Source organism: Megalops cyprinoides, chromosome 2 (assembly GCF_013368585.1).
Source record: "Megalops cyprinoides isolate fMegCyp1 chromosome 2, fMegCyp1.pri, whole genome shotgun sequence".
Lineage (NCBI taxonomy): Eukaryota > Metazoa > Chordata > Actinopteri > Elopiformes > Megalopidae > Megalops > Megalops cyprinoides.
In genome coordinates this window covers 43424548-43451560 of record NC_050584.1, presented here as the reverse complement: position 1 = coordinate 43451560, position 27013 = coordinate 43424548, and the positions used below count along the sequence as shown (strand labels likewise).

The following is a 27013-nucleotide window of genomic DNA, read 5'->3' as shown; positions in this document are numbered from 1 at the left end:
GTTGCTTGCACTCTGGTGCATGTGACCCAGATGGTGGAAGCAGAGCCTGCAAAAACATCTGGTGCAACATGGAAGAGGAAGGTGAAACAGTCCCACACAGGAATTCCCAGCAACAGTGGAGACCACACGTGTCAACCTGTCCTGTTTTCTAACAGGCATTTAAAAAGTAACCCCCCCCCCAACCCACCATGCTCCTCCATAACAGCAGAAATCAAAGCAGCCTCTGCAATCGCCTCCCTGACAGATGGATTCAATCAATGGGCAAAGATTGCACAATCCTACTGTGCCAAAAATGTGTTGACTAATATTTCCCATACCTCTGTCAGTATGTACACACCCCATATGTAACTGAGTGAGTTCCTGTTTTTATGTGCTTTTTTTCACACTTTTATACATTTTCTTACAGTGCATAATATTTGATATGCTTTCCAAGACATTCATGAAGTCTTCTCAGATCAAACAACAGACTTCTGTGATAGTTTGGAACTGGGAAGATGAAAACAGGTACTTGCATGGCCTCAGTAAAAAATCATTAGCAGCTAACACTTTTGAAGAACCCATCACATGTAGGATTCCATGAGGAGAAGTGATCAACTGAACTGAACTAGACAATTTCAGTAAAATGTACGGAATTACAAAAATTTGATATAACATTAGTTCTGAGATATTTTTAACACATGTCCACAAGGTGAAACAGTGTTTTGCAGTAAATTAATAATCCTGTGGTAAACCAGCAGTTTTATGGTAAAAAAAGGTTACAAAAAATCTGACCAAAAAAAAAATTTTTTTTCAAGAACTAAACAAGAATTTGGAGAAAAATGGCATCCTGAACATACGAACCCTCTATTTTATTCTTGCCTAATTCAACAAAGTAAATGAGGCATTGATTATTCCCATATTAGCAGCATTAATGAGATGTCTGTAATGAGGCTGTAAAACAAGTCTGGAAAACTAAGGAAAATTGTTTACATTGCAGACGTGAGGGTCAGTAAACACCGACACAGCCTTGAGGTGCCAACAGTAACCTAATGAAAACTCAGACATGCAAGAGGCGCTGATTTCAGTAGATGCCATCTTGCATCCATAATGCATTTCCCTGGGTTGTTTTTGACTTCAGTGGAACAGTGTGTCATAACAGCACAATGGTGTGACTGGCTAACTCCAACAATCAGGACTTATAGATAAAGAAAAGAAATCTAGAAAACAAAAGAATCAGACAAGTACGACAGTGACAGAGGCACATGACTTCAAAGATGCAACAGCACAAGTTTGACCACTGTCCTACTGTTCCTTAACAGCAGGACATATCCTTTACTGCCCATGCTACACGTGGTCTGTATGTATTGCCCTAATGCCCTATTATATTTGTGTGTGGGAGAGCCTAGGTTTATAGTCTTTACTCCCGAATATCTTAGTGTAAATAGCAATTAGGATTAATAACCATACTTAATCATCCACCCAAAAAACCTTCATCAGGCTTTGAATAAGGATAAATAGCCATTTATTAAATATATTATGACTGATGTCAATATTATTATGGGCCATACCAGAAATGGTGACTGTCATATATATAGGCAGTGGAATAACGAGGAATATATTTCATTGACTCTGGAGTTAAGGTGCATATATTTCAGTCATAGACATTCAGCAGTGTGTAACCATCAAAGTAAATGGACTGAGAAATATTGGTTAATATTAGCTTTTGTTAACATTATTGGTACTTTCACACTCTATATGAGGTATTGTAGACATGAGCTTATTAAATAAAATAGACAGATACAGGGACTAATTTAAAACAAAGATTATGTATGAATAATAAGTTGTGGTTACATTTCTTCCATGGCCACCTCCATTTTTTCCACATACATTAAAAAGATGGGAACAGAGTGGATTTGACAAATATTAGCAACATGTCTCAGTGGATATATTGTCCTATAATCAAAAAAAAAAAAAAAAATCTAAACAATACAGCAGTGGTGTAGTGATCTAGGATTTGTGAACATGTAGGGTTATTATAAATAGAAAATTCTCATTAAGGGTGGTTAAAGGGTGGTTAAAACCCACAATAAACATCAACAGCTGTCTGATTTAAGATTCTAAGCTCTGTTTTGAAAGGATTGCAGGGCAATATTTTACACTGCTGGTACTAAACAACTGAATCTTTCACAACACAACCAACAATGTGATCTTTTACGTTAACCATAAGCAATATGTTCATTCACAGACCCATACTCTGAATAAGCAATTGTATGTCAAGTTTTTTTTTTTGCATCTGAAGTCTTTGTTTTAGGAGTGTACAATCCCATGAAATTATTGGCTGAAACCTGTCTGTTTCTTCAGACCAAAGAAAGCATTGAAAATATCATCCGAGTATCATTGTCTAAACATGTAGGATTATTACTCCAGAGCTATTCAGTCACTTCCTGAATAGCCACAAATATGGAACTCCTGGAAGGCTACAGAGTTAAATTACATATTTTGAGGCAAGTGATGCAATTTCCAGTGGATTAGTGGATTTCAGGTAAAGTAGCACTGTAACTGATAAAATAAAAGTTTCACGCACTTCAGGTTTACTTACATACTTTTTCTACATAAGTAGCCTAGTTCAGTTGAAATACATTAATAAAATCTGTCTCTGTTCAAACAACTGCAATGATAAGCTATAGATGGATATTATCTGATATTTCCCTTATAAATAACATTTTAAAAATCTTTGCTCCTTCTTTTTTTTCCTTTCTGGCTGCTGCTGTTTCTGCGTACTCTTTGGCTGTTGTCTTTTGGCCAAGTGTCAACTTAACAGAAACACCTGCCTTTTACACATTTTAAGGGAATTGCTTACAAATCTGAGTGCAGATTGTAACATGCTTTACAGGTTGCTTGCTGCTGAAACAAAAACAGAAAGATCCCAAGGAGAATTCACATTGGAGGTAAAATACATAAAGCCTTACCTTCTGTCAGTTTCACCCTTTTGAATCATTCCTGCACAACAGTTGAAGAAATGAACTTTTGTCATCATTATCATCATCTTCAGCACAGCTAGCTACATTCAGACAGCAGACAGATCTCAAAGCTGGCCAGGATTCAAACCACACAGACACACCTCTGTCAACACCTTATGTTCAGTATGTGTTGATGTAAAGTCTATTACACATACTGTATTACATTTTTTGAAAAATTGTAAGTGAGTTTACTGCAATGTGAACCTTACACATACTGTGACAGGAATCAGGGAAGGGGCATATGTGCTACCCAAGTTTTGAAAATGTAGAATTGTAATATGTTTCTTCACCATGGACCTGGCAATGGTTTCAGTGTCATGGAGTTCCACCCACTTGTCTCTGATGCTGCTCTTTAAGGTTATGAAACACTTACAACAACCTGAAGAAACAGTCTACTGTGCTAAAGTCAATATTTCTTTCCACTTATGCTGTTTGCATTGGTACAGTATTTCTTTGTGGATGCATTAAAATATACTCTCTCTAAAGTGACAAGGTCTTATCAATCATCCAGTCCTAAAGACAACATGCTTGTTGACTCATCAGTCAAAAAGCAAGACTGATGAAAGTTTGAAGTTTGAAATTTCAGACAGAAATATTAAAGACCTTGTTCATTCCATGGCAGTCCATGGCAAGTGCCATGGCTCTCTGTTCTTTCTGGGCATTATCATTTTTAATACATCCTGTCTTTGTATATGCCAATATAATAAAGGCTTTTTGAAACACTGTTTTCGATTGCAAGAGTGCCTTGGACAGCTTTGGGATGAAAAAACTCTGAGATTTCTATTGGAATTCATACACTTTGAGCTTTCCTTATCCTGTTTTTGTCCTTTAACCCTCATGCGCTTGCAACATATCAATAAAAATCTGCAGATATTTTGGGCTTGGCACTAACTTATATTGCATTCTGCCATTCGTATTACAGGGTTCTCTCACAGTTTTCTGAGGTTCTACAGGAAACAATTTATAGAAAACAGCTGTTTTTGTTGGTACCTTACAGTATTGAGCGATTAATTTTCATTGGCTGTTGGCAGTCTCTCACTGCTCATGAAACCCAACACTAAACAGGAATCGGCAAAACTATCAAGACTGTTTGATATCCACTTACAGCTTTTTAGACATTAAAAATAGCAATTATCATCAATCGGTCCTGACACACTTCACAGTCTGAGGTGTTAAGCCAAGGTACAATTTCAGAATACACACACTGAGTTCCTACAGGAATCGTGGTACATGCATAGCAAACTTTGACCAGCAAAGCATTAGATGAAGGCTAAAATTGTAATGTATGTACTATGCATAACTGCCCCTACAATTACCCGAAAAACCTTGGCCCAAATTCCTTTTACACATCAGGAACAACTGCAGGCACACTATATTCCCTTGATTTCACACTCAGGTGTTTATTTCCAGATTGTAGAGGAAGGCATTCTCCTGAGCTCCCCTTCTGCTGTTGATTTGTATTCTTGATGATGGCCAGGCTTTAAACACTGAGCTGTTTCTGGAGGAGATCTGGACTAAGGCAGCTGTGACATAAATTAAATTGAAACTGTGGCTGGAAACTCAGTGGCAGAATCCTCCCTACTTAAACTAATTTCATGGTTTATAATTTTGTAGCATTCTTCAATGTGAATCAATAACTGTATAAGCGCAAGGGACATTCTCATCAGTATTGCTTTCAGTTTCTAAAAGTTTCTATGCCCATACATAAAGCACGCTGTTGATGGCTGATATTACATGGACATAGAAAATTGTTATCATAGCATTATACAAATAAAGCATTTATTACTGTTCAATAGTAATCTGTCTGGTCAGTTTTAATGTGAGTTATACATATGCTGCAATTACCATTGAAAATATAAATTATATAATTTGTACCTTTTTTACACAGGCCTGAGAACCTGGGTTTTTCCTGGGTTTGATTTAAATGAGTCTTCTTGCATTATCTACCTTACAGCCAGCCTGCAAACCTGGGATTTGGTGGTCTTGTGTTAACAAGGGGAGCACAGATAAATCCTGGGTTCACAGTCTAATGGGCCATAGTTAAAAAAAAAAAAAAAACGGGATTCAAATCCCGGGGTGAAGCTGGGTTTCTGTGTGACAGTGGCTTTTGTTATGAAGAAATTTTCAGACAGTAATGGGTGGGTCGCTAAAGCTACAGTAGTACATTCTCAAAACCACTCCCCACTGCCTTCTCACACACATCAATGTATTAGTAATACAAAAAGAAAGAAAAACAACTCTGCTTTGATTTTTTTTTTTCTTTTATGTACTGTACAGTAGCTTACTCCTCATCAGCAAAAAACATGTATCACTGAGTGTCAGGCAAGACCTCCACCAGCATTTCTTCTCCATTCTGGGACTTCTCATTCTGGGATATGTCTTTGGAATGTGCTACATTATTTCTGTGTGTATAGAGTAAGGTGTGGCTGCATAAATGTGTGCATATCATGGCTTCAGAGGCTAAGAGATTAACAAATAACTATGACATCAGGGTAAAAATGAATAAGCCAATACCATTTTGATTGTCCTCAAATACACAAGTTAATTTGAAAATCCAAGTTTAGTTGGAATTTAACATAATTGTATGGAGCTGGACTGACACTTGATGTTAAAACTAGTGAACAGAAATAAGAAATGGAATCCTGATCACAGCCCAACAGTTGAAAGCGCTTGGAGAAACGCTGCTTTTATTTTTAGCCAGTTTGTTAGTTTGTTAGCTAGCTAGATAAAAGCTTGACAATTGATTGAATATAAGCTTGAAAATGTATTGAATCTGTTAGCAAGCAAGATAGCATAAATGGATGACAATGGAGTGTTCTTGCTACATATAGGCAGCATCTTATTTTATTGCCAACCAGCTTGGTAGTAACCTTGTTAACTAGCTAGCTATCCCTGGTAAGAAAATGTGAAATTATACCTCATCCCTGTCCTTATATGCACAGATTGGCCATTTATAGGCTAGGAAGGTGTTACAACTAAATAATCTCATAGAGAAACAACACAGCCAACATCCTACTCTATAACACTATAATTCGTATGTACAGTATGGTTCTAATCCATAAAATGCAGTACCACAATACATGATATCTCCACAAAAATATGCCATGTGTCCACAGAAAACAGTTTTGCTTAAATTGTTTGGTTCACTGATTGTTTTAACATTAACAGACTTAGCTCCTTTTTTGTCCATAAATTGATGTGTAACCCTCTACATGCATATTGTTCCGCTCTCATGTAGGTTGGAGTTCACACCACTGTTGATTCACATACAGCAAGTGACTCTCAATGACCCTACTTTTAGTTGGCTCTCCTACTGCTTGCTACAGAGCAGAAGTGAACGTCATGAAAAGCATCATTAGTTTGTTTGAAATATCACCATTAGTGTATGTGGGCTATAGAAAAGAGGGCAGTTTGGTGGTCTTAGTGAGAAACAATGAGGTGCTACAGGCTCAAAGAAACAGGTGCCAGTATCTGCCTTATCACCCTACATTACTAAAAAGAAAACAAATTTCTCCTTGTATGTATACATGGATATAAAAGATTAACCTTCACAGACTCTGGCGAGACGTTTATTAAATCCTTTTACTAAAAATGCTTATCTACTGTATGGTGGACAAACCCCACATAGTAAAATACCTTTTACTAAAGGTATGAGGAGGAAATTTGCTTGGATTAAGACATTATGAACTGGAATTCAGATGTATCGAACATGCGAAGTTCAGGGTATTCATGCGTATAAATCCACAAAACCTCTGGGAAATACTTTAAGCACACAGAATGTCTCAGAGGTAGATTATTTTTTATTATTCTTTTCTTCTAAACTATTCAGATGTCAAGTGCAATCAAAAGCCACTGCTCAAACGTTTTAACAATATTAGTTGTTCTATCAATCATGAATGAATCAGCATTTTGTCTTACATGTCTGTAGAGCAAATTTCTGCCTTTACACACCACTATATAGTGTGCATGCATTTGTGTCCCGGACATGTCCCAGTCTGTTAGTATTAGTCAAGAGAGGAGCCACTACGGGAGCTACTCTTTTTGACTGAACCAAGCTCAGACTTTACATAGTTTTGTCAGGTGTGCTTCTAGGCAGTTTTATCCTCTGTGTCTTGATCACTACAGTTTGCATATGACAGACCAAGTCCCAGCAGCAGGCCAGGCGCTGCGCCACTTCCCAGGCGGGCCTGAGAGACAGACACACCGAGAAGGCGCATCTCCTGCCGCTCCCGGATTTGCTACAGCAGGCCATAAGTGATTAGCATGTCAACAGAAACCTGACTCTGCGTGCTTCAGTAAGGAGGAGCCAGTGTGGGGAGGCAAGGCATTGCTGAGACTACACACTCCTTTCCGCAACCCTCCCTTTACCCCCCCCCCCCCTTCCACCAGCCTTTCCTACCTAGAGTGCAGCAGCCTGGAGTTCAGCACTCTGTAACGGGGGAGCACTCGAGTAAAGTCCAGGCACTAAAAGAAGAAGCTGCATTGAACATCTCAAGGCAGGAGATATTTTTTGTTATCTGTCTATTTTATTTTTTTTTTTATAAGGTTGGGACACGGATTTAACTAATACAATACTCTGGACTGACAGGATTTAAGGTGAAGAAAGAACACCTTGCTCACACTAGGTGAAAGGACTGTCATAAGTGGACAGCGTGGGGAAGCAGCTTCATCTTCTCTTGGCAGAGGTGATCTTTCTCCTGAGAAGGACCTGACCCTGGGAAAAGCCGTGGTGAAGGATACAAAAACAATGTTCATGAGAGTGGAGCGATAGGACCGTTTTATGTTCATTATAAAGTGAAGCGGATTGTGTGATTCTGTCAGGTGTGTAAATTCGATACACATTGACATTGGCCGTGTCAGTAACTTCAGAGTTATTTGGATAAGTGTCCTGTTGTACACCACTTACCAGCCTCTCTCTTTCACATCTCTGAATCATTCTTGTGGAATCCCTGAGACTTCAAGTAAAATGACTTTGAACAGCGTACGTGCGCCTTTCCAGAGCACATTTTATTAACAAAGTATCGTGTGTAACAGGAACAGGAAAATTCCAAGCTGTTTAATCATCAGATGTTGATGAACATACTCATCCGCTTCATCCAGGGTGGTCTGGACTTTAAGTATATTAAATAACTTTCAACTGTTAATTTGTTGATTCTCTGTGGTTCAAGTTCAATACCTGTTTATACTTTACCCATTTATATTTTATATTTGTATTATAGTTTGAAGTAATAGTTTTGTAGCTGTAAGAAGATAAAGTCACCATTTGTTTTAAAAAAGGTGCTGGATGTGGACATCTTAACATTTCTGAAAACGGACATATATTGTTCGCTGGATAGTTTGTGAAGGACATAAATCTTTACTATCCACTTGTCCTCCTTTTGTTAGCTGAGGAAGCTTGTTGTTAAAATATGAAGCTCTCTTTGAGGGAACCAATCTCTTCAAGGCAAGATGGGAATTTCTGGATGGTTCCTACATGACAGCTCCTGCGAGATCTTACGATGCAGTGGAGTTTTGAGGAATAGTGTCAACGCTCCCTGATCGCTCTGTGGGCTCTTGATGTATGGATGATCAGCGCAGAGGGAGAGCACACGCCGGTCTCTTCTGCCTCTCCCTGCTCCTGCAGCTGGTATATCGACACAGCCTTTACCTGGAGGTCACACAAAGAGTGAGACACGCAGACAAGTCTGGATAAGCCGGGCGAAAGGTAAGGACATATCCTCTTCTGTCAATATAAGCTAGGGCTTATGGCGAAGGCGTTAATCACAGATGAGGTTTGAATTCAAGGCATTAGCATACTAGAAAATGGACAGGATTGACATGGTAATATCTTTCAAAATCAAGATGATAGCATTTAGTTACTGACCAAGCTAGTGGTGAGAACATCAGATTGGTAATTTTGAGTTTTTAACAAGTCTATTAATTTAACTTGTATACTTAATGTTGGAGCAAGAGAAATAAATCTATCTAATAAATCTATTTCCTATTCACAAAGCAAAAACTGAATCTTGTGCGTCAAAGGCCAACATACTACTGAACAAGTGATAAATAATTCATAAATCTCCTTGGTATGCATTATTATATATGTGGCCTGTTCTGCCCTGTCAGTTCTTCTTTGACTTCCACAGAAGGGAACCTTTAAAGAACTGATTTAACCAGTGCTATAAAAGGCAATGTGAAAGAAAATCCTAATCAAAGACTTGATTAATTGCTGCCTATGGAGAGAACAAGGTACAAGAGGCTAAGCCTGTAGTCTTCTGAGCTGTTCAACTGCGTTAACCTGGGCTACAATCCGGCTTACATGGCAAACCCAATAAAGACTGCTGCTGGTTACATAGAAAAACCACCATCAATCTGTCAGAAAGGTCATTCAAAGCAGTCAATTTTATGTCAGTGGATTCATGTAAATATTCAAATCATACACACACCAAAATTGTGTTTAATAATATGCAAAATATTATAATGTTATATATAATAATGCGTAGAATATAAAACCTGTATAATAATATCTAAATATAATAAAGATTGATTCTGATTCTGGTGTCCTATAGCTTTAGTCAGTTTTTAAGAGATGCATTCAATGAGACATGTTTTGAATCTTATGGGATGTGGTTGAGAGATCTGAGTGGATTACCTTCAGTGTAAGGCAGTAATCATCAGACCTTTCAAACGGCACAGAAATGTTTCATATGCCTGTATTTTGGCAAAGGGAAGACTTGAAAACACGTCGTATAGGAAACACGGACATAGCTGAAATCAGCTCATGCGAAACCAACTGGGACACACAAGCTATTGCTTAAAAGATTACATAAAAAGCATTGCCTTCTTATGTCAGATCATCACAAGTCAGCTTTTTACAGTTAGTAATGTCAATAGAAGACAATGTTACATAGTAGTAAAGCAGTCACCATAAATTTATTGTAATGTTTGTTTAAAAAAAAAACAAACAAATGTAAGCCCGATACCTCGTGTGTCACAAATGAATGTTCCAGCTGTAACAATGTACTGAAAAAAAAAATCAAATGATTTTACCATCTTTCCACTGCAGTAGCAAGTGAGGAGCAAGCCTAACAGAAAGTGGTAATACCTTTGCAAAACTGTAATAAATGATGTGTCATATGATATGACATGATATGATATACAATATAACATATGACACTAAAGTAAAAGGTTGAACTGGACAGAAAAAAAAACCACAAGGGGGAGTTGGCTCCAGTTTTAACCAGAGCATCTGACAGTAATTAGTGCCATTACCACCTTCGCAGTGCCTACATACTCAAATTGTATTGTGGTACCGTGGCCCTCTGTACTTTTTAGTACTATTCAGACACATTAAATGAAACATGATGTTGAAAGCTGAACTAGAAGGAGGCATTCCTTTCTGGATATAATCTTGGCATCAGTGGTAAATCACAATTTGTCAGAAATGATCAAGTTCTCTGTGAGATAAGTTCACATGTAATGTATGATGATAGTCTTGGTACTTTTATGGAAATGTTAAACATACAAGAATGCATTAATTTGTGGCTCATGTACGTTAAAGGCTTTCAAGAAAAATCCAGAGGCCGACTTTGATGCTTATTTATGCAAAAAGCTATAATGCACAGGGGGTCCTCAGCTACTATAAACTGTGAGATTCCCACATGGAAAATAAACTATAAAACATTACAAATGCTTAGAATGAAACTGAGCCCATCATTTGTTCACTTCCCATTTCCACATTGTCTCCCCAGCCCGCTCTTGTAAAATGCCACAGGGCATGTTACTGATAAAAATGATTGAGCTGAAAAGCTGTAATACTTGTTGCACTTAAGTGGCACAACATCTTAGTTTCTTAGTTTCACCAAGAAGGAGAAGCCCACAGAAGAGTGATATTTCCAAAATTTAAATTACTTTTATTAAAGACAAATAAAAGGGATATTCAAAAAAAGAAAGGCAGATAACTTCTAACTGATGGCCACACGTAAATAAAACAAAATAAGCCTTCTCCAGTTCCTGCTCTGGACCTGATATACTTAATTTGGTCAATACTGTGATAGGTAAGAGCAAGTCTATTTCATGAAACACTTGTTATCTATTCCCAATGATCTTTTCCCTGTCCACACAAAAAACCACAGATACATCACATGATACAGGGTAACACGAAAACCTGTTAAAGCCATGAACATAAAAACACACAAAGTGACATGAAGGCAACACAAACAACATTAATAAATGGCAGTGAGCAGTAAATGATACAGGTTAAAAAACTGATTTTCCAAACATTCAAAATATGAGTCTCCGCTTCCTCAGTTCTGTGGATGTAGCTCCCTTTGAAGCCGTAGCGGTGATGTACAAGTCAAAAGGTCAGTGCATTTGTCCACTGGTCAAAAGTTCCTACAGCTAGAGTTCAGCAGTCAGTCTATCCATTGGTCGCTGTTCAAACAGATCAGTCATGTGATTTCAGAGGAACAAGATTCATTTATACTTCAATTGCAAAGCCTACATCAGCAAAAGTGATTACCAAAAACAACAATCTTTGTAAATATTTAATAAAAGGTGCAAAATGCATAGATTTTGGTCATTACACAGTCAAATTCTTATGAGCGTTGCATGGTATGGAAGGTCAGTGTGTGGACAACTTATACACTCTGGCTGTGAACGGTTTGATAAAGAAAGCACGGAAAGGACTGGCTTTTTCATCAAAATACCTTATTTAATTCATTATAGATATTATATCATGACATAATATGCCATGACTAAAATATTAATAATATTATATTATTAATATATTAATACATTATTAATATATAAATAATTAATATTGTTTGGATCATGTCTCAGGAGAGTCCTTTATATCTAAGTTTTGCAATTCACATTACTCTGTGCAAAACATTCATATTCATTTTTACTGTTTGTAATCCTCAGTATACTAAAATGTAAGCCTACTGAACATATCATGCACATTTGAATGTGCTGGTCTGAATATTAGCGGTTACATAAACCCATTCATATGATGAAAAAGATAGGATTTGCTTTTTATCATGTGGCTTCCTATTGGTTTAGTAAATGATACCTAATCTGCAACCACTTTCAACCTTCCTTGAGAGAGTTCAGCCAACATTGCTTAACTTCTTCCATATGCACGGGAGACTTGATGCGACACAAGGAACTGTTAAAATAATAGGGTCAGATTCATTTGGGGATAAATGAAACTGAGATAAAATGAGATTAAAAGCTAACCTCATGTTTTCATGCTTTGGAAGTAGGCCCTGTCAATCAATATAGATGTCACATACAGTAGTCCTGCAAATCAATATCACAGTACTTCATGACTTCTGTTGGCCAATGTAAAACTTAGATATAATGTTCCCTTCCATATAATACACACACAGACACATTGCAAGTCACAGACCTTACTGTATTGGATATCACGTCAGTTTTCCATTTGACTTTTTTCATCCATTTCATCCTATAGAATATCAGATTACAATAGAGAATTTAAGAGTTAAGATGATAATTTTGGAATCTGCCGTTATGTATTACATTACAACCATTAATACTTGTAGAAATACACATGCAGATGGATTGAAATATTGTTCAATACTTTTTACACTTTACTGCGTATTGGTGTAAAATGTATATTGCCCAGTGTTCACAATAATATATCTATATATACTATAACATTAATAAAACCTTTAAGTGACAAAAATGTGATCAGATGAGTGGGGTGATTATGTCCAAATGTGTGATTAACAATTTTACATATTAATTTCCTCCCCTAGCCATAGACTGGTCTTTCCAACAATGGCAATGATGCTGAGAAACACCATTAAACAGCAAAAAGGGGAAATAGGAAATAAAATATAAGTTTTGGCAAAATCTGAATTCATGTCTTCAGTCTGGGGAAGAGCAGAATATTTATTACCAATATCCAGTGATCTTTAACCCTTGCTTTGGAAATAATTTTAAAAATTTGACTTTGAGAATGACTTTTCAACGTTTCATCATCTTTTTAAGTGTCCTGATATGGTAGGCATTAGTTTCGGCTGAAACGTCCAAGAAATTATAAGTATAGTATGTAGAGAAGTACAGGGGGGGAGCTAGAGGACGCACAGCTCCTGCACCTTACCAGGGGTCCTGACCCCTCAAGCTGTAGGCTGAATTTCATTGGTGACATCACTGCGTTCTGATCACAGACTCTGGGTTATGCTATTGTGAGGCAGACTATGATCTCAGTTGGCCAGGTTAGAAGCTCCATCTGCCCTTTCACTAAAACACTTCAGTATGTTCTTGGAGCTGCAGTTGTTCTCCCAAGACTCACATATGCTGAAATCCATCCGTCTTGGTTATTTGTTTGAAATATTAGAGACATCAACGTACACTTTAAAATCTATTAAAATATTGATGATACAAACAATGGGACCAGTAAAATAATAATAAAAAAAACATCATTTCAATAAGGTACACACACACACACACACACACACACACACACACACACACACACACACACACACACACACACACACACACACACACACACACACACACACACACACGTAAACCACAATGATAGATGAAAGTTTTGTGTCAGAGCATCTGTAAATATGTATGTCAGTCCAAGGCCATCTTAGTCTCCTTCATTGGTAAAGCAACTCTGAAACTGAGAACCACAATCTGACCACATTCGGATGGAGCTTTTCCTAACAAGACCCCACATGACACTGTTGACCTTTCACCTTTGGAACAACACCCCTGAGGATTCTCCTGGTATTTCCCCTGACCTGCACCATACATAATGACATCCAGAAACCCACCAACCCAGTGCCCCCTCTTTCTGCCCCCCTCTCTGTCAATCCCTCTGACAGTTGCAGTGCCCCACAGCTTAAATGCATCAGGGCTGAGCTCTTGCCAGTACTGATTAACCAGCATTAGCTCTCACTCACTGACACCAGAAGTTGCCAGCTACTTCTATTGCGTGAGTTCCTCTCTAAACAGCCAGATGCCATTGTGATGATAAAGACTGTAAAAAAAATACATTAAATGGCTATAAAAATCCAGTGCTGCACCCAAAGACAAAGAAAAGTTATGCTGGGACATCTGAGGGTCTCAGCTGTTACTGGTAAATACTATAACTTGTGGTTTATTCACAGTGCACTGTTACAGCTAAGTATAATATTATTTCCCAAGAGACCACATATAAAATCAGATCAAATATATAGTTAGCATAAAAAACCTAAAACCCTGTTTATGCACATGTAAAAGTCATAGATTTTAATTATTGATTAAACATTTATGCCATTGGTTTAATTAATTGTTCTTTCATGACTGTTATAAGGTTAAATAGTAGTACTTCACTTTAGAGTGGTGCTTAGGTACAGCTGTTCAGGTTATTTAACCTGCTGCCTGTCAACCCTGGCAAAAATAAAGAAAAACAAAAAAGAACAGATATGTCTCACATACCAAGAGAACAATATAGATATAGGTATAGATATAATATGTCCAAGTCCCTTTTAGCAATGAATCATGGTTTTGAGTAGGCCACCATAATAGACATTAGTTAGTCTAGCATAGACATACAAAATAGTAAGTTAATTCTTCTGTACAAGAGACCAATCAATGTTTAGATCTGAGTGTGATGCTCTGGGCATGGGTAGTGGTAACTTCATAGCACAGCAACACATTGATAAAGTCCTGGGACTTCGTTGGCTGCCCTTCCTGAATGCTCATCCTGACGTGACACAGTTCCAACAGGGCAACATGTCCTCATGCAGCTGTTTTGTGGGATGAGAGTGTGACCACTATACCATAGATGCCCAACATGAATACCACTGAACCTTTTTCAAATGAGTTGTGAAGTGGTGTGACATCTGCGGCTTCACCTACGGAAGCAACACTTGCTGGTCCAGACTCCACCAGAGGACTGTGTCAGAATCCCACAAGACAGCATGTTTAACCTCATGCAAAGCATGCGTAGTTAATGCTGCTTGAGGGTGCTTCCAGTGGTAGCCAGACATGCTTCAAGCCTTTGAACCTCATTGTCCATGACCTGTTACAGCTCATCAACAATATAAGTGATGCCAAGCTATCCAATCAACATCAAATTCTAACCAACCAAATTCTGAATATTTTTTATGTGTATGATTTGACAGAGTGATCATTTACCTTTGAAGTACAAAGCCTTTGAAACCAAACTGGAAAGTTAATACTCTTTATGTTACCAAGGCATTTTCATGCAAAAAAATTCTTACATACATTCATAACATAAATACATGGTATTGTTAAGTCTCCAAAAATGCCCACCCAGTCCCAGATACAAAATAAAGCCTGCTTACGATGGAGAAATTGCTGTTCATGCCATTGTCACTACTAATAATGCCCAAGTCCTCCTGCACAATAGTAAAATTTAATGTCAAATGTTCATGGTCAACCTTCACATCTACCTCTGTTACAGTGGGGCATTTACTAAGTTGTAATTAGAAAAATGACTAATGCTGTCTGTGACCTCAACCTATTATAATGTCCATCTTTTAAGACTTGTTTCTCGCCATTTGATTCTCCTGTAATCTCTGTCTACTGAGCCCTGTCTCCACTGGGTTGTCTCTGTGTCTACACTTTCTGTTCCAGGAATAAACCAAAAAAATGGATGTTTTCCGCTTCTCATAAGCAGGGAGCAAGTGCAGCCTCTTTGCTGCCATGGTAGGAAAGATTGCTGAATCCTGATGACGATGACTCTGAGATTAACTTTGGTGGCTGGGCCTACGCCCTCAGCCTGTGAATCGGCAGTGTAAATCGCCCCCCACGTGACAGAGATAAACTGGGAGGTATTAGCAGTAATCCATCTCTGATCTTGGGAGCATGTTCCCATTACCTCTCAAGTCTTTCCTGGCCATTTCCTTGCCCATTGGCTTAACCCAGCAGGGAAAATGTCCCTTTAAGAGAACTTCAGATTCAAAATCATCACTGCTGTCTGGGGCAAAAGAGTAGGTACAATTTTGTCTTCTTCCTGTGATGTCTTCAGTGTCTTGTGCAAAGTGTGTGTGAAATTAGCTTTGTCCATTGCCTCTGAGAAGTGTTAGTAACCTCAAAATGAAATTATTTGTATTATTTGCTGTGACATGATGGCCCATTAAAGGCAACAGCATTATGCTACTGCATGTGGGGCATGTCTCTGAAGGCATACTGTCCTAGGACTGCTTGATGACACACTGATGTGATAAGCATGTAGCAACTGCAGAACTCATGAACTGGTCCACTATGGACATGATTACACATAGTAATACAATCAATACCAGATGATGACACTGAAAAGCTCAGTGCTACATGCTAAGTGAAAATAAGAAACTTAGAACTCTAGGGCTAAACCAATATCTCTTCCATATTATGTCTTCAGACCATTTAAGTTTAGATTTTATCTCACTTTTCAGAATGAAATGTGTAATATGATTTATTAATAACCCCAGTATCATTCTTTCCTAGGCTGGAAGTGTATACTGATATTTTTGTTCATATAAGCAAATGAATTCATGTGGCAACAGTAAGTGGCTGTAGAGGGGAAAATGACGCATATTATATTTTGCATTGTTTCTCTTGACAGCCTGAGAAAGTTAAACTGTGGTAAAAGGGACCCAAGTGACTTTCATTGTGACCAAGATGAGAAAGTGAAGGGCCTACTTGACTGCCTGAAAAAGAACCTTTAGAATACTTTTGTTTGTTTATAATGTTCCACAAATACCAATGTCGTTGACAAGGTTCATTTCCGTAAGGGTGGGAATGTTCAAACAAAAAACTTTTTAACGTTTTAAAGATGCATCATTTCAAAAGCTTCCTGAGAACATGGTGACATGCCCTTTGTGATTTGTTAAGGGACAGGCTGCTGAATATAGAGAGCTCTACAGGATGCATTTAGTTGCCTTGCTTTTCTGTTGCACACAATAGTTTGATACGCAAACTGACATTCTCACAAAAGGAATGTTTACACAATGATAACGATCTCACAACTTGCATTATAAACGGGACATCAATCAGAGGGCTTTAAATATATAATGCAGCATTAAAAGTTAAAAACCTATGGCAAAACATCAAGAGGGTGCAGAGCCCAACAGCCCTACAGTAGATTCTCAAATTCAAAGTTGTTTTGTGGATATTATAAATAACAACACCAAAACAGACACATTCACACCTATATCCAGTCCTATAATCTACATGATACAAACAGATACATTTACATAAGTATATATGTTCATGATAATGCACTGAATAAAACAAAAACTAAAAGAAAAGTATGGTAGTTTTTTGTTATTTACAAGCTAAAAAATCTCTGCATGTTAGAATTGTCAGTGGTAGATGAACCAGCTTGCATAACTTGTAAAACTGGGGTGCAAAAATTATTAAATCAACAATTTTTGACCTTTCAAACCTATCCAAGTAACACCACCTACTTGTAATATTCTGTAAAATATCTCAATGTTATCAGAATTAGCAGAATACTTGGGGAAATTCTCCATTTAATTGATTTTGAAATACTGAATTAATAGAGGCAGCGCTTTACTCATTCAAGAAAAAATACAGATAAATAGAGCTTGGACACAAAAAAACCTCTACTGAATATGGGGGAATGGAGAGAGGGTGGGAATACAGAGGGTATTCTAAATATAGCCTGCATAGGAGAATGTGACAGGATATGTCATTCAGGGTGGGTATGAACAGCATGATGCTTCTTTTTGTGTATTGATAATAAAGACAACTCAGCTGCAGGCAATCTCACTAATGGCTCTCTTCGCAGTTGTGCCCTTTTCAATTCACATGAGCACTGTAGCAAGTACTGCTTCGGCTTTGGTCAAAATGTTGACAAGTGCCAAATTGCCTAAATGTAGTTCCCTCAAACGTTAGTCATTTTCCAATGCCCACAAGATACTGCTATGTCAATACTGCTTTGTATCCTAGATCCATTCAAAAGTGTAAATATCAAAGGCTGTGGATCGTATGAAGCATAAGACATTTGATGGTATTAATCATATATGTCATCAAATGATAAACTGTAAATACAGAAAATCACCTAATTTAGAATCACGCCATCATATAAGCAGCAGAAACAGTATAGCATAACAGCTGGTTCATTCAGGACACATCCAGCAATTTCTTATTTTTCTTATTTTGCCAGGAATACAGTTTCTGGTGCCTGTCGCAATAAATTATAACACTTACAAGGAAAGAGAGTTTGACTATCTGAGAGGTGTCATCTCTGTACAGTTGTTGCTGCACACCTTCCCTTTTATATCCATATAAAAAATACTGAAGTAATGTTGACCATTAAGGCCTTTAGGATTTAGGATTAGATTAGTGGTTGTTAGACAAGTTGATATCTACCATTCATTATCCAACAACTTTAATAATATCTCTTGGCTGAACAGTATACACTTGCAGTTTACAAAACAGATTATAAATAGATACCTTGTTAAAAAAAGTGGGCTTTTCTCTTCTTTTCTGGAAAGCACATCAGTGTTGCATAAAAGAGCAATCTTATTTTCAAAGGAATGCTGACATTAACTGGCAATGCCAAGATACCAACGTGTCAGTCTATCATTAGTGTTTCCTGTATATGCTGTAGGCAGTACCCCACAAAGGTCATTATCCAAAGCATATGACATATATTCAGCAACATGTCTGTGCCAAACAATGTGTACTAACTTGTAACCTCACTGACTAATGGAATTGCCATGTTGGCATGAATCTGCCCTGTTGGAATACATCCTGCGTTGGCACATCTCCTTCACACAGAAATTTGTATTTGAAACAAACAAATAAGGGTTATCCAGCACAGCTCACAGGTTGTAGGTCTGCAGAAGATTCCTGCAGACTGTCATTGTGGAAGTGGTCATCCATGCCCCTTATGCTTTGGATTTAATGAATGGAAACAGCTGTTCAGGCTTCATTACATGTTCAGTGATGAGGTAAAAAATGTGATAAAGTCAATGCCTTGCTAAAGAAGACCATCTTTTGCATTTTGAAAAACATTTTAATGGCTGTAATGCTGTATAGTGTAGGAGGGAATTCATTTCTAAGGAATGCCAATCTAGGCTCATATTTGGATCACATGGATCATATTTCGATTATTGAACGCCCTAAAGGGTAGGTTGTAATGGAGTAATTTATAGATTTCAACTAAAAGAGGACCAATGACAACTGTTGGGATTTGGTCAGACCTCAAAAATGATGATTTCTTAGAAAGAGAAAAACTTTTTCACCTTCATTCCAGTTTGCAGTTCCCTCTCCAGTTAATAAGAAAGGTATATATTTAACAGGTAAAGGTTATGACAAAATGTATTCTTATTTATACTGAAATTTTACTGGTTTATGTTGTTATTAATGCATGTATTTAATGTGATTTAAATAAGTCAATAGGACAATTACAATTTTTTCAGGTTTAACAGTTCTGTTCTGAATGTCGCTGCTTTGAAAAGAAAAACATTTTCTCTTTTACAAGTACACACTAAACAGGAATGATAACAATCTGTTCAATGACACAAAGTAATTCATTTTCAGATTGTAAAACCGGAGAAGGATGATAATTGGTGATGTTACCGCAGGAGTTCAGGAGCACAGAGAGGATGTGGCATAATCGGTTGTAGCCTTTGCAACTCACTCTAAGAGGAATTCTAAAACAGGAAGCCTCTATTTACATGGTAGTAAACCATTAGTGACGTTTCAAAATGTTTGATGGTAGTGTCTGATGAAAAGCACACACAGTTCCCTTAGTGTTACCAAGAGAGCGCTAATGCTCTAGGTCAGATTCCCTGCTCACTCTCCTCTCCTCTGCTGTGCCACACACCTCTTGAGATGGGGAACATAGGGCCTGGTGTGGGTCTTCAGAGGCCGCTGCACTCACTCATGGTCTGGCAAAACACTTTGGAAAGCTGGTCTGGATATGTCCTCAGCCACTGTCAGTTTACCATTTCCTGAACTGGAGAAATGTTTTGCACACCATCACGCCTCTTGTCCTACATAAACTCAAATCTACTTAAAAAAAATCAGAACCAACAACAAATAATACAGAGAAATTCCAAGTATTCCTGTAAGGTAGCCAGCGGTGTTCACACAGACAGGGAGGCAGAAATAAAATACAGCAGCACACACATACAACCATGATCTGAAAGGTGGTAAACATGACAAGCAAGTAAACATGTCCTTTCTATATTTAATGTAATGTAATGTCCTATTGTTTGTTTTTTGTTATTGTTGCTTTGCACACTCTACGTAAATACATTTTTTCAAAAGTGGAAAAATTCATAAAACGATGTTTTTCGGGTCCTGAAATTCCCAAAGCTCCAGTCATAGGGAGATCTGGAAGAAAACTAGGGAGGGCTGAACCATATTTGGTTATTGCTGCTGCCTCCCAGACTATATTGGTGAAAGAATTACACTGGGCACACAACGTCTCAGACACCTGCACTGCTCCATAACATGCTTTGGAATTGCATTTTATTTTCTCCCTCTAAGAAGAGTACATGTTGAAGTGAGAGACAAATCTGGATGAAAACAAGACAGTAGCAGACAAACTTTAGGGATTTGTAAAATCAAACTTTACCCAAAATCACATGAACTCAGTTCATGAACTCAATCAAAAACTTCACAAACCATTTTACAGACACCAAACTCGGACAATTGAGCAATGCTATAGTGTTGTCATTGACATTTTGAGTCCTTTTGCACCTTCTTTTGTTTGGCCTTGGTTCATAGCATCTACATAATTTATATCTTCCTGAGGTTTTCCATTATTTATTTCACAGACAAGTAAAGAATGGATATCTGCAATAAAATACTGTAGTGGCAAGTGTTGGATGAGGTATTGCACACTCAAAGTTTGGCATTGAAAATGTCCCTACAGATTGCACAGATCTACACTATATGGTATATGAAATATACATAACAATGTTAAACATGTTCTGGCCCTGCACAGATGAATTTTAATACAGCATGAGACCACTGCTATACACACAAGTAGCTCTACAAACAACATGAAATACATCTTATAATGTAAACCACCAAAAATATGAAACGCAGCCTTGAAATCTCCTTAGAAAGGGGGCAATCCAAACCGCTTCCAGATTTGTCAGTGACAAAATATAACACATAACACATAACATTTGTGGAAAGAGTCCGTTGGAGTAAGCATGACATATGCAGCACATGGATTCACTGTGCTCTTCACACTTACCTGTACTCACACTGTAATATCAGAACAATTTCTCCTACATTATAAATGGCCAGTGCACCATGTACACTTTATCTAATTGCCCCATTCTCTGTCCTTGTCTTGCAGAGTTTCAATGCTCTTACTCATTCTAAGATGAAGTTATGGAAGTGTGCCGCCCTCGCCTTGATGCTCTGTGGTGCAGCACTGTCCCTCTTCCTCATTAGAAACATGGTTCCTGCAAGGGCTCAACAGCTTCACTCTTGGGCTTCATCCTCAACGCAGCCATTGCCATCACCCTCAACCTCAAGTTCCTCTTTGATGGACAGGCACCACCGCAGGGCCAGAGCAGCAGAGGGAATGAACTCTCTCCTTTCCGAACGTAAGACAAACCGTTGCTGCCTTTCCCATGATTGTTTTTTGTGTAGAAGAGGTAGAACCTGAGTGGACATTCTTAACCAAAGGGTTGCACTTTACAGCATCTGGGTAACAGCTTGAAAAAACAAATCCCGATAATCCCTGTGAGTACACAGATTGAGTCATCAGCTCCTCTAGGAATTGGTGCCTCTGCATCCACCCTTTCCTTTTAATGACTTTGTAACTGTCTAGTAAATTGAATTTACTGGAATGTTTTGGATTGTTTCACTGATTTAGATGGTTAAATATGCACAACAAAGTAAACTAGAAGTTGCTAATGCCCTCACAGACGTCAGCACAAAAAGCTTCACCACACAAACTGAAAATTTATTTATGGAAAAAATGAAAGCCTTGTGGTTATTTATTTATCTGGCATACACCCTTATCCTTTCTAACTTACAGGGCATTAGAAATTGTATTGTAGAATATCAAAAAAGCACAATACATCCTTTAGAACAGTCATTTTACCAGAATAGAGAAAACTCCACTCTATAATCGAAAAACCAGTTGGTGGTCAGATTAACTAAAAATGGTAGTCATTTAAAGTCTTAGATCAACTCACAGGTTAAATTCCAGTTGGATGAACCCAGACCCCAACTCTTCTGAGTTTAAAAAAGGGTGCAAAGTAAATCTGTTGTTCCAGTAGTGGTAGAGGCCCCATACTAAGAACGAGTAGGACCTCACAGTCCTCCTTGTCCTGGCTGAGGCGTTAATACTGCAGGACCTAAACATGAGCCTTGTTATGGAATCTACTGTGTGGGGTTGCCTGCAGAGACAGAAGAGAGACTGCAAGTGCACATGGTTCAGACTTTGGGGTACCACTACCAAGTCCTCTAGTGGGTATGGACTATGGCTAAGAACCAGTGAAGGGACATGAGGATAGGGGTGGCCTGAGAGTAAGTGTGAATGGGGGAAACTAGTTCTGAAGTTCTGGGTGAGATGAAGCAGTCAAAGAGTGAAGACAGGGAGGAAAGGTGGATGTGGACCAGTTGTCCAGGTAATGAAAAACAAGCAAGATGCCTACTATGCTGGCAAATATTCCTCATATGCCATTGAAAAGTGGCAGGATGTGATTCTTGGAGAAGAAAAGTACATTGTTGAAAGCAACTCCAAGGTTCTTGGTGGTCTAGGAGGAGGTCAAAGTGGTGGTGTTCAGGGAGGATGCCTCCCTGTTGAACAAACCCCTTATTAGCCATTAGTTAAATTAATTAAGTTTATGACCTCCAGCTTTGCATGCAACAGCCACTATAATTTTAGACATGTACAAGTGTTCATAGTTTTCTTATGGTTTGAATTTTATAGGAATGAATGTAACAATGGATTCTCACGTCTAACACATTTTCTGGTCAGAGTCTTGCTCTGATCTATATAAGTACATTCTTGCAACAGACGAGGTGAGTGCTGAAGCTATGGAAGTAACTAGGTATTTACAAGCTTGTAGTACAAAGAACTGTTTGATTTATCATATGTACAATAGAGCTACTATAGTAGATCAGGAGTGCTCCAAAGAAAGAGAAAGACTTAACAGGTCATCTTCGGCTAAGCATACAATTCACAGGGCATCTGGGCTCAGGGCTGTCTTTCATAATAGATCCCTTGTTTCTTTTCCAGGGTCTGCTTTCATTCTCTCCAGAGCATTAGACTATTCCCATACAGAGTGTAATCTGTTTTATTTGGTAACAGAAATTTCACACATCCAGCATTTATTTGACTTGTCAGATCACCTAGCTGAGATTTTTGGGTCAAGTGCAGTGTAAAATCGCCAGTTTCTAGTCACATAATTGTTCCTGCTACTGCACGGCACATAACTTTTATTGAACCACTGCTCTGGTACAATATGCTGCTACTGGTACAGTATGCTGTGCTTTCTGTCAGAAGTCTGAATTATGTAATTCATGTTTTGCAGTCTAGCAATGGACCAGACAAATCTTTTCTACTTCCATTTATAAATAGGGAAATCACTTGACTTCTTACCACTGGCTATAATCCTTCAACACCTCTGGGATGAACATGCTTTTCACAGCTTCAATAGACCCAAGACACAAGCATGGGTCCAAGGGAAGGGCACTCTGTCTAGATGATTTTTAACACTAACATTTCTACTATGTTCAGTAAGACCTACTTTAACATTTTAATTGAATCAGCTAAAAAACAGAAACCAGTTAATAACAGGTTTTCCTCAGACAATACACTTGTAGTGATCTCCAGACTCCACTACTTCTCTGATTACAGGGTGGCACATGTTTACAGCTGCAGGATATGTGCTTAATAGATTTCTCTAGGCTCAGAACTGATCAATTCAACAGACGTATGGCTGTGATCGTGTTGGCTCACATCTAGACTGTCTACAGAGGTCTGTAGGCTTTTATAGGGTCACGGAAGACAGGCAGACCAGAACTCAAACATGTCTGTTTCTTTCTGCCAGGCATAGTACAACCTTTATATACATCTTCAGAGAGATCACAGAGGTGACACAGTACCATTAACATTTTAATTTAAACGTCCATGCAATATTTTGAGCACAGTTTGTTCTGACCTTGTGCATAATTCCAACAACATAGTCAAACATTGAGTTGTCAGTATTATTCCTGGTTAAAATTGGGACTGACAGTAAGTAGCCCACTCATAAACACACACAGTGTTTTACCTATCTTAGGACACGGGTGGGGTAAAGTCTGCTAGTACATTGACTACAGCACTAACAACATTCTCAGATGTACTGTAAGTGGATGCCATGTTTTAGTGGGTATGCCAAGACAAATTTGTGTGATTTCTGTAAATGTTTACATTTTATTTTGGCAACACTAAAGAAGTTTATGCTCTACCTGCCCAGCCATAATCTCTTGGCATGCCTAAGGTTGTTTTATTTGAGGTGGCCAAAGCTGAAAATACTCATGGGATGTGGCGAATCTGAATTATACCATCTAAAATAAAACTCATCTGGTCTGAGGAACAAAAACTATTACTGACCTTTGAGTGTTTAACTGTAATAGAAAATCAGTGCAACAGTAGATTAGACATTAAAGGTAAAATGCAATAAATATGGTAACAAAGAGAACTATCTTATGCTCCAGTTGAAACATCTAAATTAGTATATATTTTATTTCGTACCATGGATCAGTTAGAAAATTCAGACAGACAAATTACAGTTCCTGTACAGATACTATTATCATCCAACTAGCTAGGTAATAAGCTAATTTATCAAAGAATGATCACAGTGCTGTTCCTTTCTGGTGTGCATTGTAATTAATAATTCTGGGACTATGTGACTGAGCGTTTTTGCTTAATGTTCTATTCAATTCTACACCTTCTATTCTGCAGTTGAAGAATTTTCTTCTAAAACCAATTCTGGTATTCTAAACCGAATCATCCCAATGTCCTGTAAGGGCAGACATTACATTAATGCTTACACACTGATGCAGCTTGGCTAATGAACCAGATACTGTAGATGACTGAAAAACTGAAAAAATTTCATAGCCAAAAATACATTTTTGGCTATTCAAATCAATTTGTGATTTTCTCTAAAAATCATTTATCTTTCCCTGGAGAGAAGGTAGTAGGTTTCATAGAATTGTCATTCATTTATTTTGAAAAAAAAAACCATATACAGTGTATATATATATATATATATATATATGTGTGTGTGTGTGTGTGTGTGTGTGTGTGTTAGTATGGAGATTTTGGAGCAAGCCTAAAATACTTGGAGCATTGCTACTTAAGAAATCCAGACACAGTATTCTCCACTGACCCAAGCATTTTGACTGAAGCTCCCAAAAATCAAAAAATTGGAAAGCGTGGAAAGCTTGAGATTCCATATTTGCATCAAAAAGCATTTCCCTTCATGTTCATCCCCCACACTTGAGTTGTACTTGCACATGGATAGTGAAAGTGAAGTAGCTGAATGCTCATTACATGCATGAACTTTAGTAAAATGTGCAGCCATACTGAACAGGGGACAGGTTCCCATTTTTGGCTCTCCTGTAGTATCCAGACCAGAGAAATAAGAGTATCCACCATTAGCTTGACTTCTGTAGATCTTGCAAACTTGTGGTTGCTCAGTGCTCACTGGGATCATCTGCTCCAATCTCTCAGCAGAGCTCCAAGTGCAACTGAGCAAATAGCTCAATGTGTTGCTCACTATGAGCTCCACTTCAGTTGTCTAAAACTGTTGCAATGTCTTCTTTTTTTACCCAGTCTCACACGTGTTCCAGAGCTTCACAGAGGGAGAGCTGAAGCAAATCATTGGGACTTTTGTGGACAAGAAGGTTAGAAGAGACAGTCTGCAAGTCAGCCAGAGCAAGAGGACTAAGCGGGCCAGAAAAGGACTAAAACCTTGTTCGCTGAGGTACAAGGAAGTTACAGTAAGTGAGCTGGGCCTTGGCTTCGAGAGCGATGAGGTTCTGCAGTTCCAGTACTGCAGTGGGAAGTGCACTGAACACAGACGCAATTATGACATAACTTTGGAGAATATGAAAAAAAAGGGCATCATCGAGAGAGAAAAGAGAAGCAAAGCCCGACACAAACCCTGCTGTCGTCCAATCACTTATGAAGACATATCTTTCCTATCAGTCCTGGGCAACAGCAGCTCATATCATACCATTCACAAAGTGTTAGCCCAGAAGTGTGGTTGTGTATAATGTGAGACACAGACTTGTACAGGCATGGAAGCCAGAAAGTCATTGGTGGAGGATACCCAACTTCATGCTTGTTGGAAACTTTTGCAACCTCTACTACTCATCAAAGGCAGGAGGAAACTGGCGAATGAGCAAATGTTCATGTCTTTGAGTCAAGACATCACATTTCTTACACTGTGTTGATATTTCATTTGTTACCTTAAACTATTTTATGTCTACAGCTGAGGATGATAAAAAGGGATGGAAGCATTGCCTATTATGTGTTGTTCCTATCCCAAACATCTATTTTTATTTTAAAAATATTCTTTTAATGGGATGGAGTTAGAGAGTTAGGAGAAATGCTTTGAAATCCCAAAATATGTTATGGACATTTTCTGCATCTTGCTTTTATTGAATATTGAAGTCTGAAGCCTTCAGCTAATCAACTGTGAGAATCTACCTCATTTTCTTTGACCAAGATGGACCAAAATGGAACAACCAAACCAAGAGAAAATGGACACCTTCTTTTGCTGCTTTTTAAAATGCTCTCAGAGGGAAAAAAGTATAAGGTAAAAGTGTTCCTCAGAACAGAAACCATACTGGAGAGATATGAAGAAATGTGTTTGTTGGACTGAACTTCTGTCAAATATGAAAAGCCACCCAACAAAAACACTGACTTCACTTGTCACATTATGGTCCCATGTTATCGTTCTTTCAGAACTTGAATACCTTGTATATAATACTTGAAGGAAGAGTAATACTTTAGAGAATGTTCTATATTAAAATTGTAATCATCTGTTTTTGCTCATCAG

At 38.0% G+C, this 27013-nt stretch overlaps 1 protein-coding gene across 1 annotated transcript; it reads left to right on the top strand.

The window, feature by feature from the left end:
* Positions 1 to 21327: 21327 nt before the first annotated feature.
* LOC118796397 (neurturin-like) lies at positions 21328 to 26225 on the top strand. The gene is made up of 2 exons (XM_036555253.1): positions 21328 to 21553; positions 25783 to 26225. Exons 1-2 carry the CDS (start codon positions 21328 to 21330, stop codon positions 26223 to 26225), a joined length of 669 nt encoding a protein of 222 aa, XP_036411146.1.
* Positions 26226 to 27013: the final 788 nt, after the last annotated feature.

Excerpts from the sequence above, each read along its gene's own strand:
- LOC118796397 (XM_036555253.1), top strand. The coding sequence starts at position 21,328 with ATGAAGTTATGGAAGTGTGCCGCCCTCGCCTTGATGCTCTGTGGTGCA. Across the intron at positions 21,554-25,782 it reads GAACTCTCTCCTTTCCGAAC|TCTCACACGTGTTCCAGAGC; the intron begins GTAAGACAAACC and ends TTTTTTACCCAG.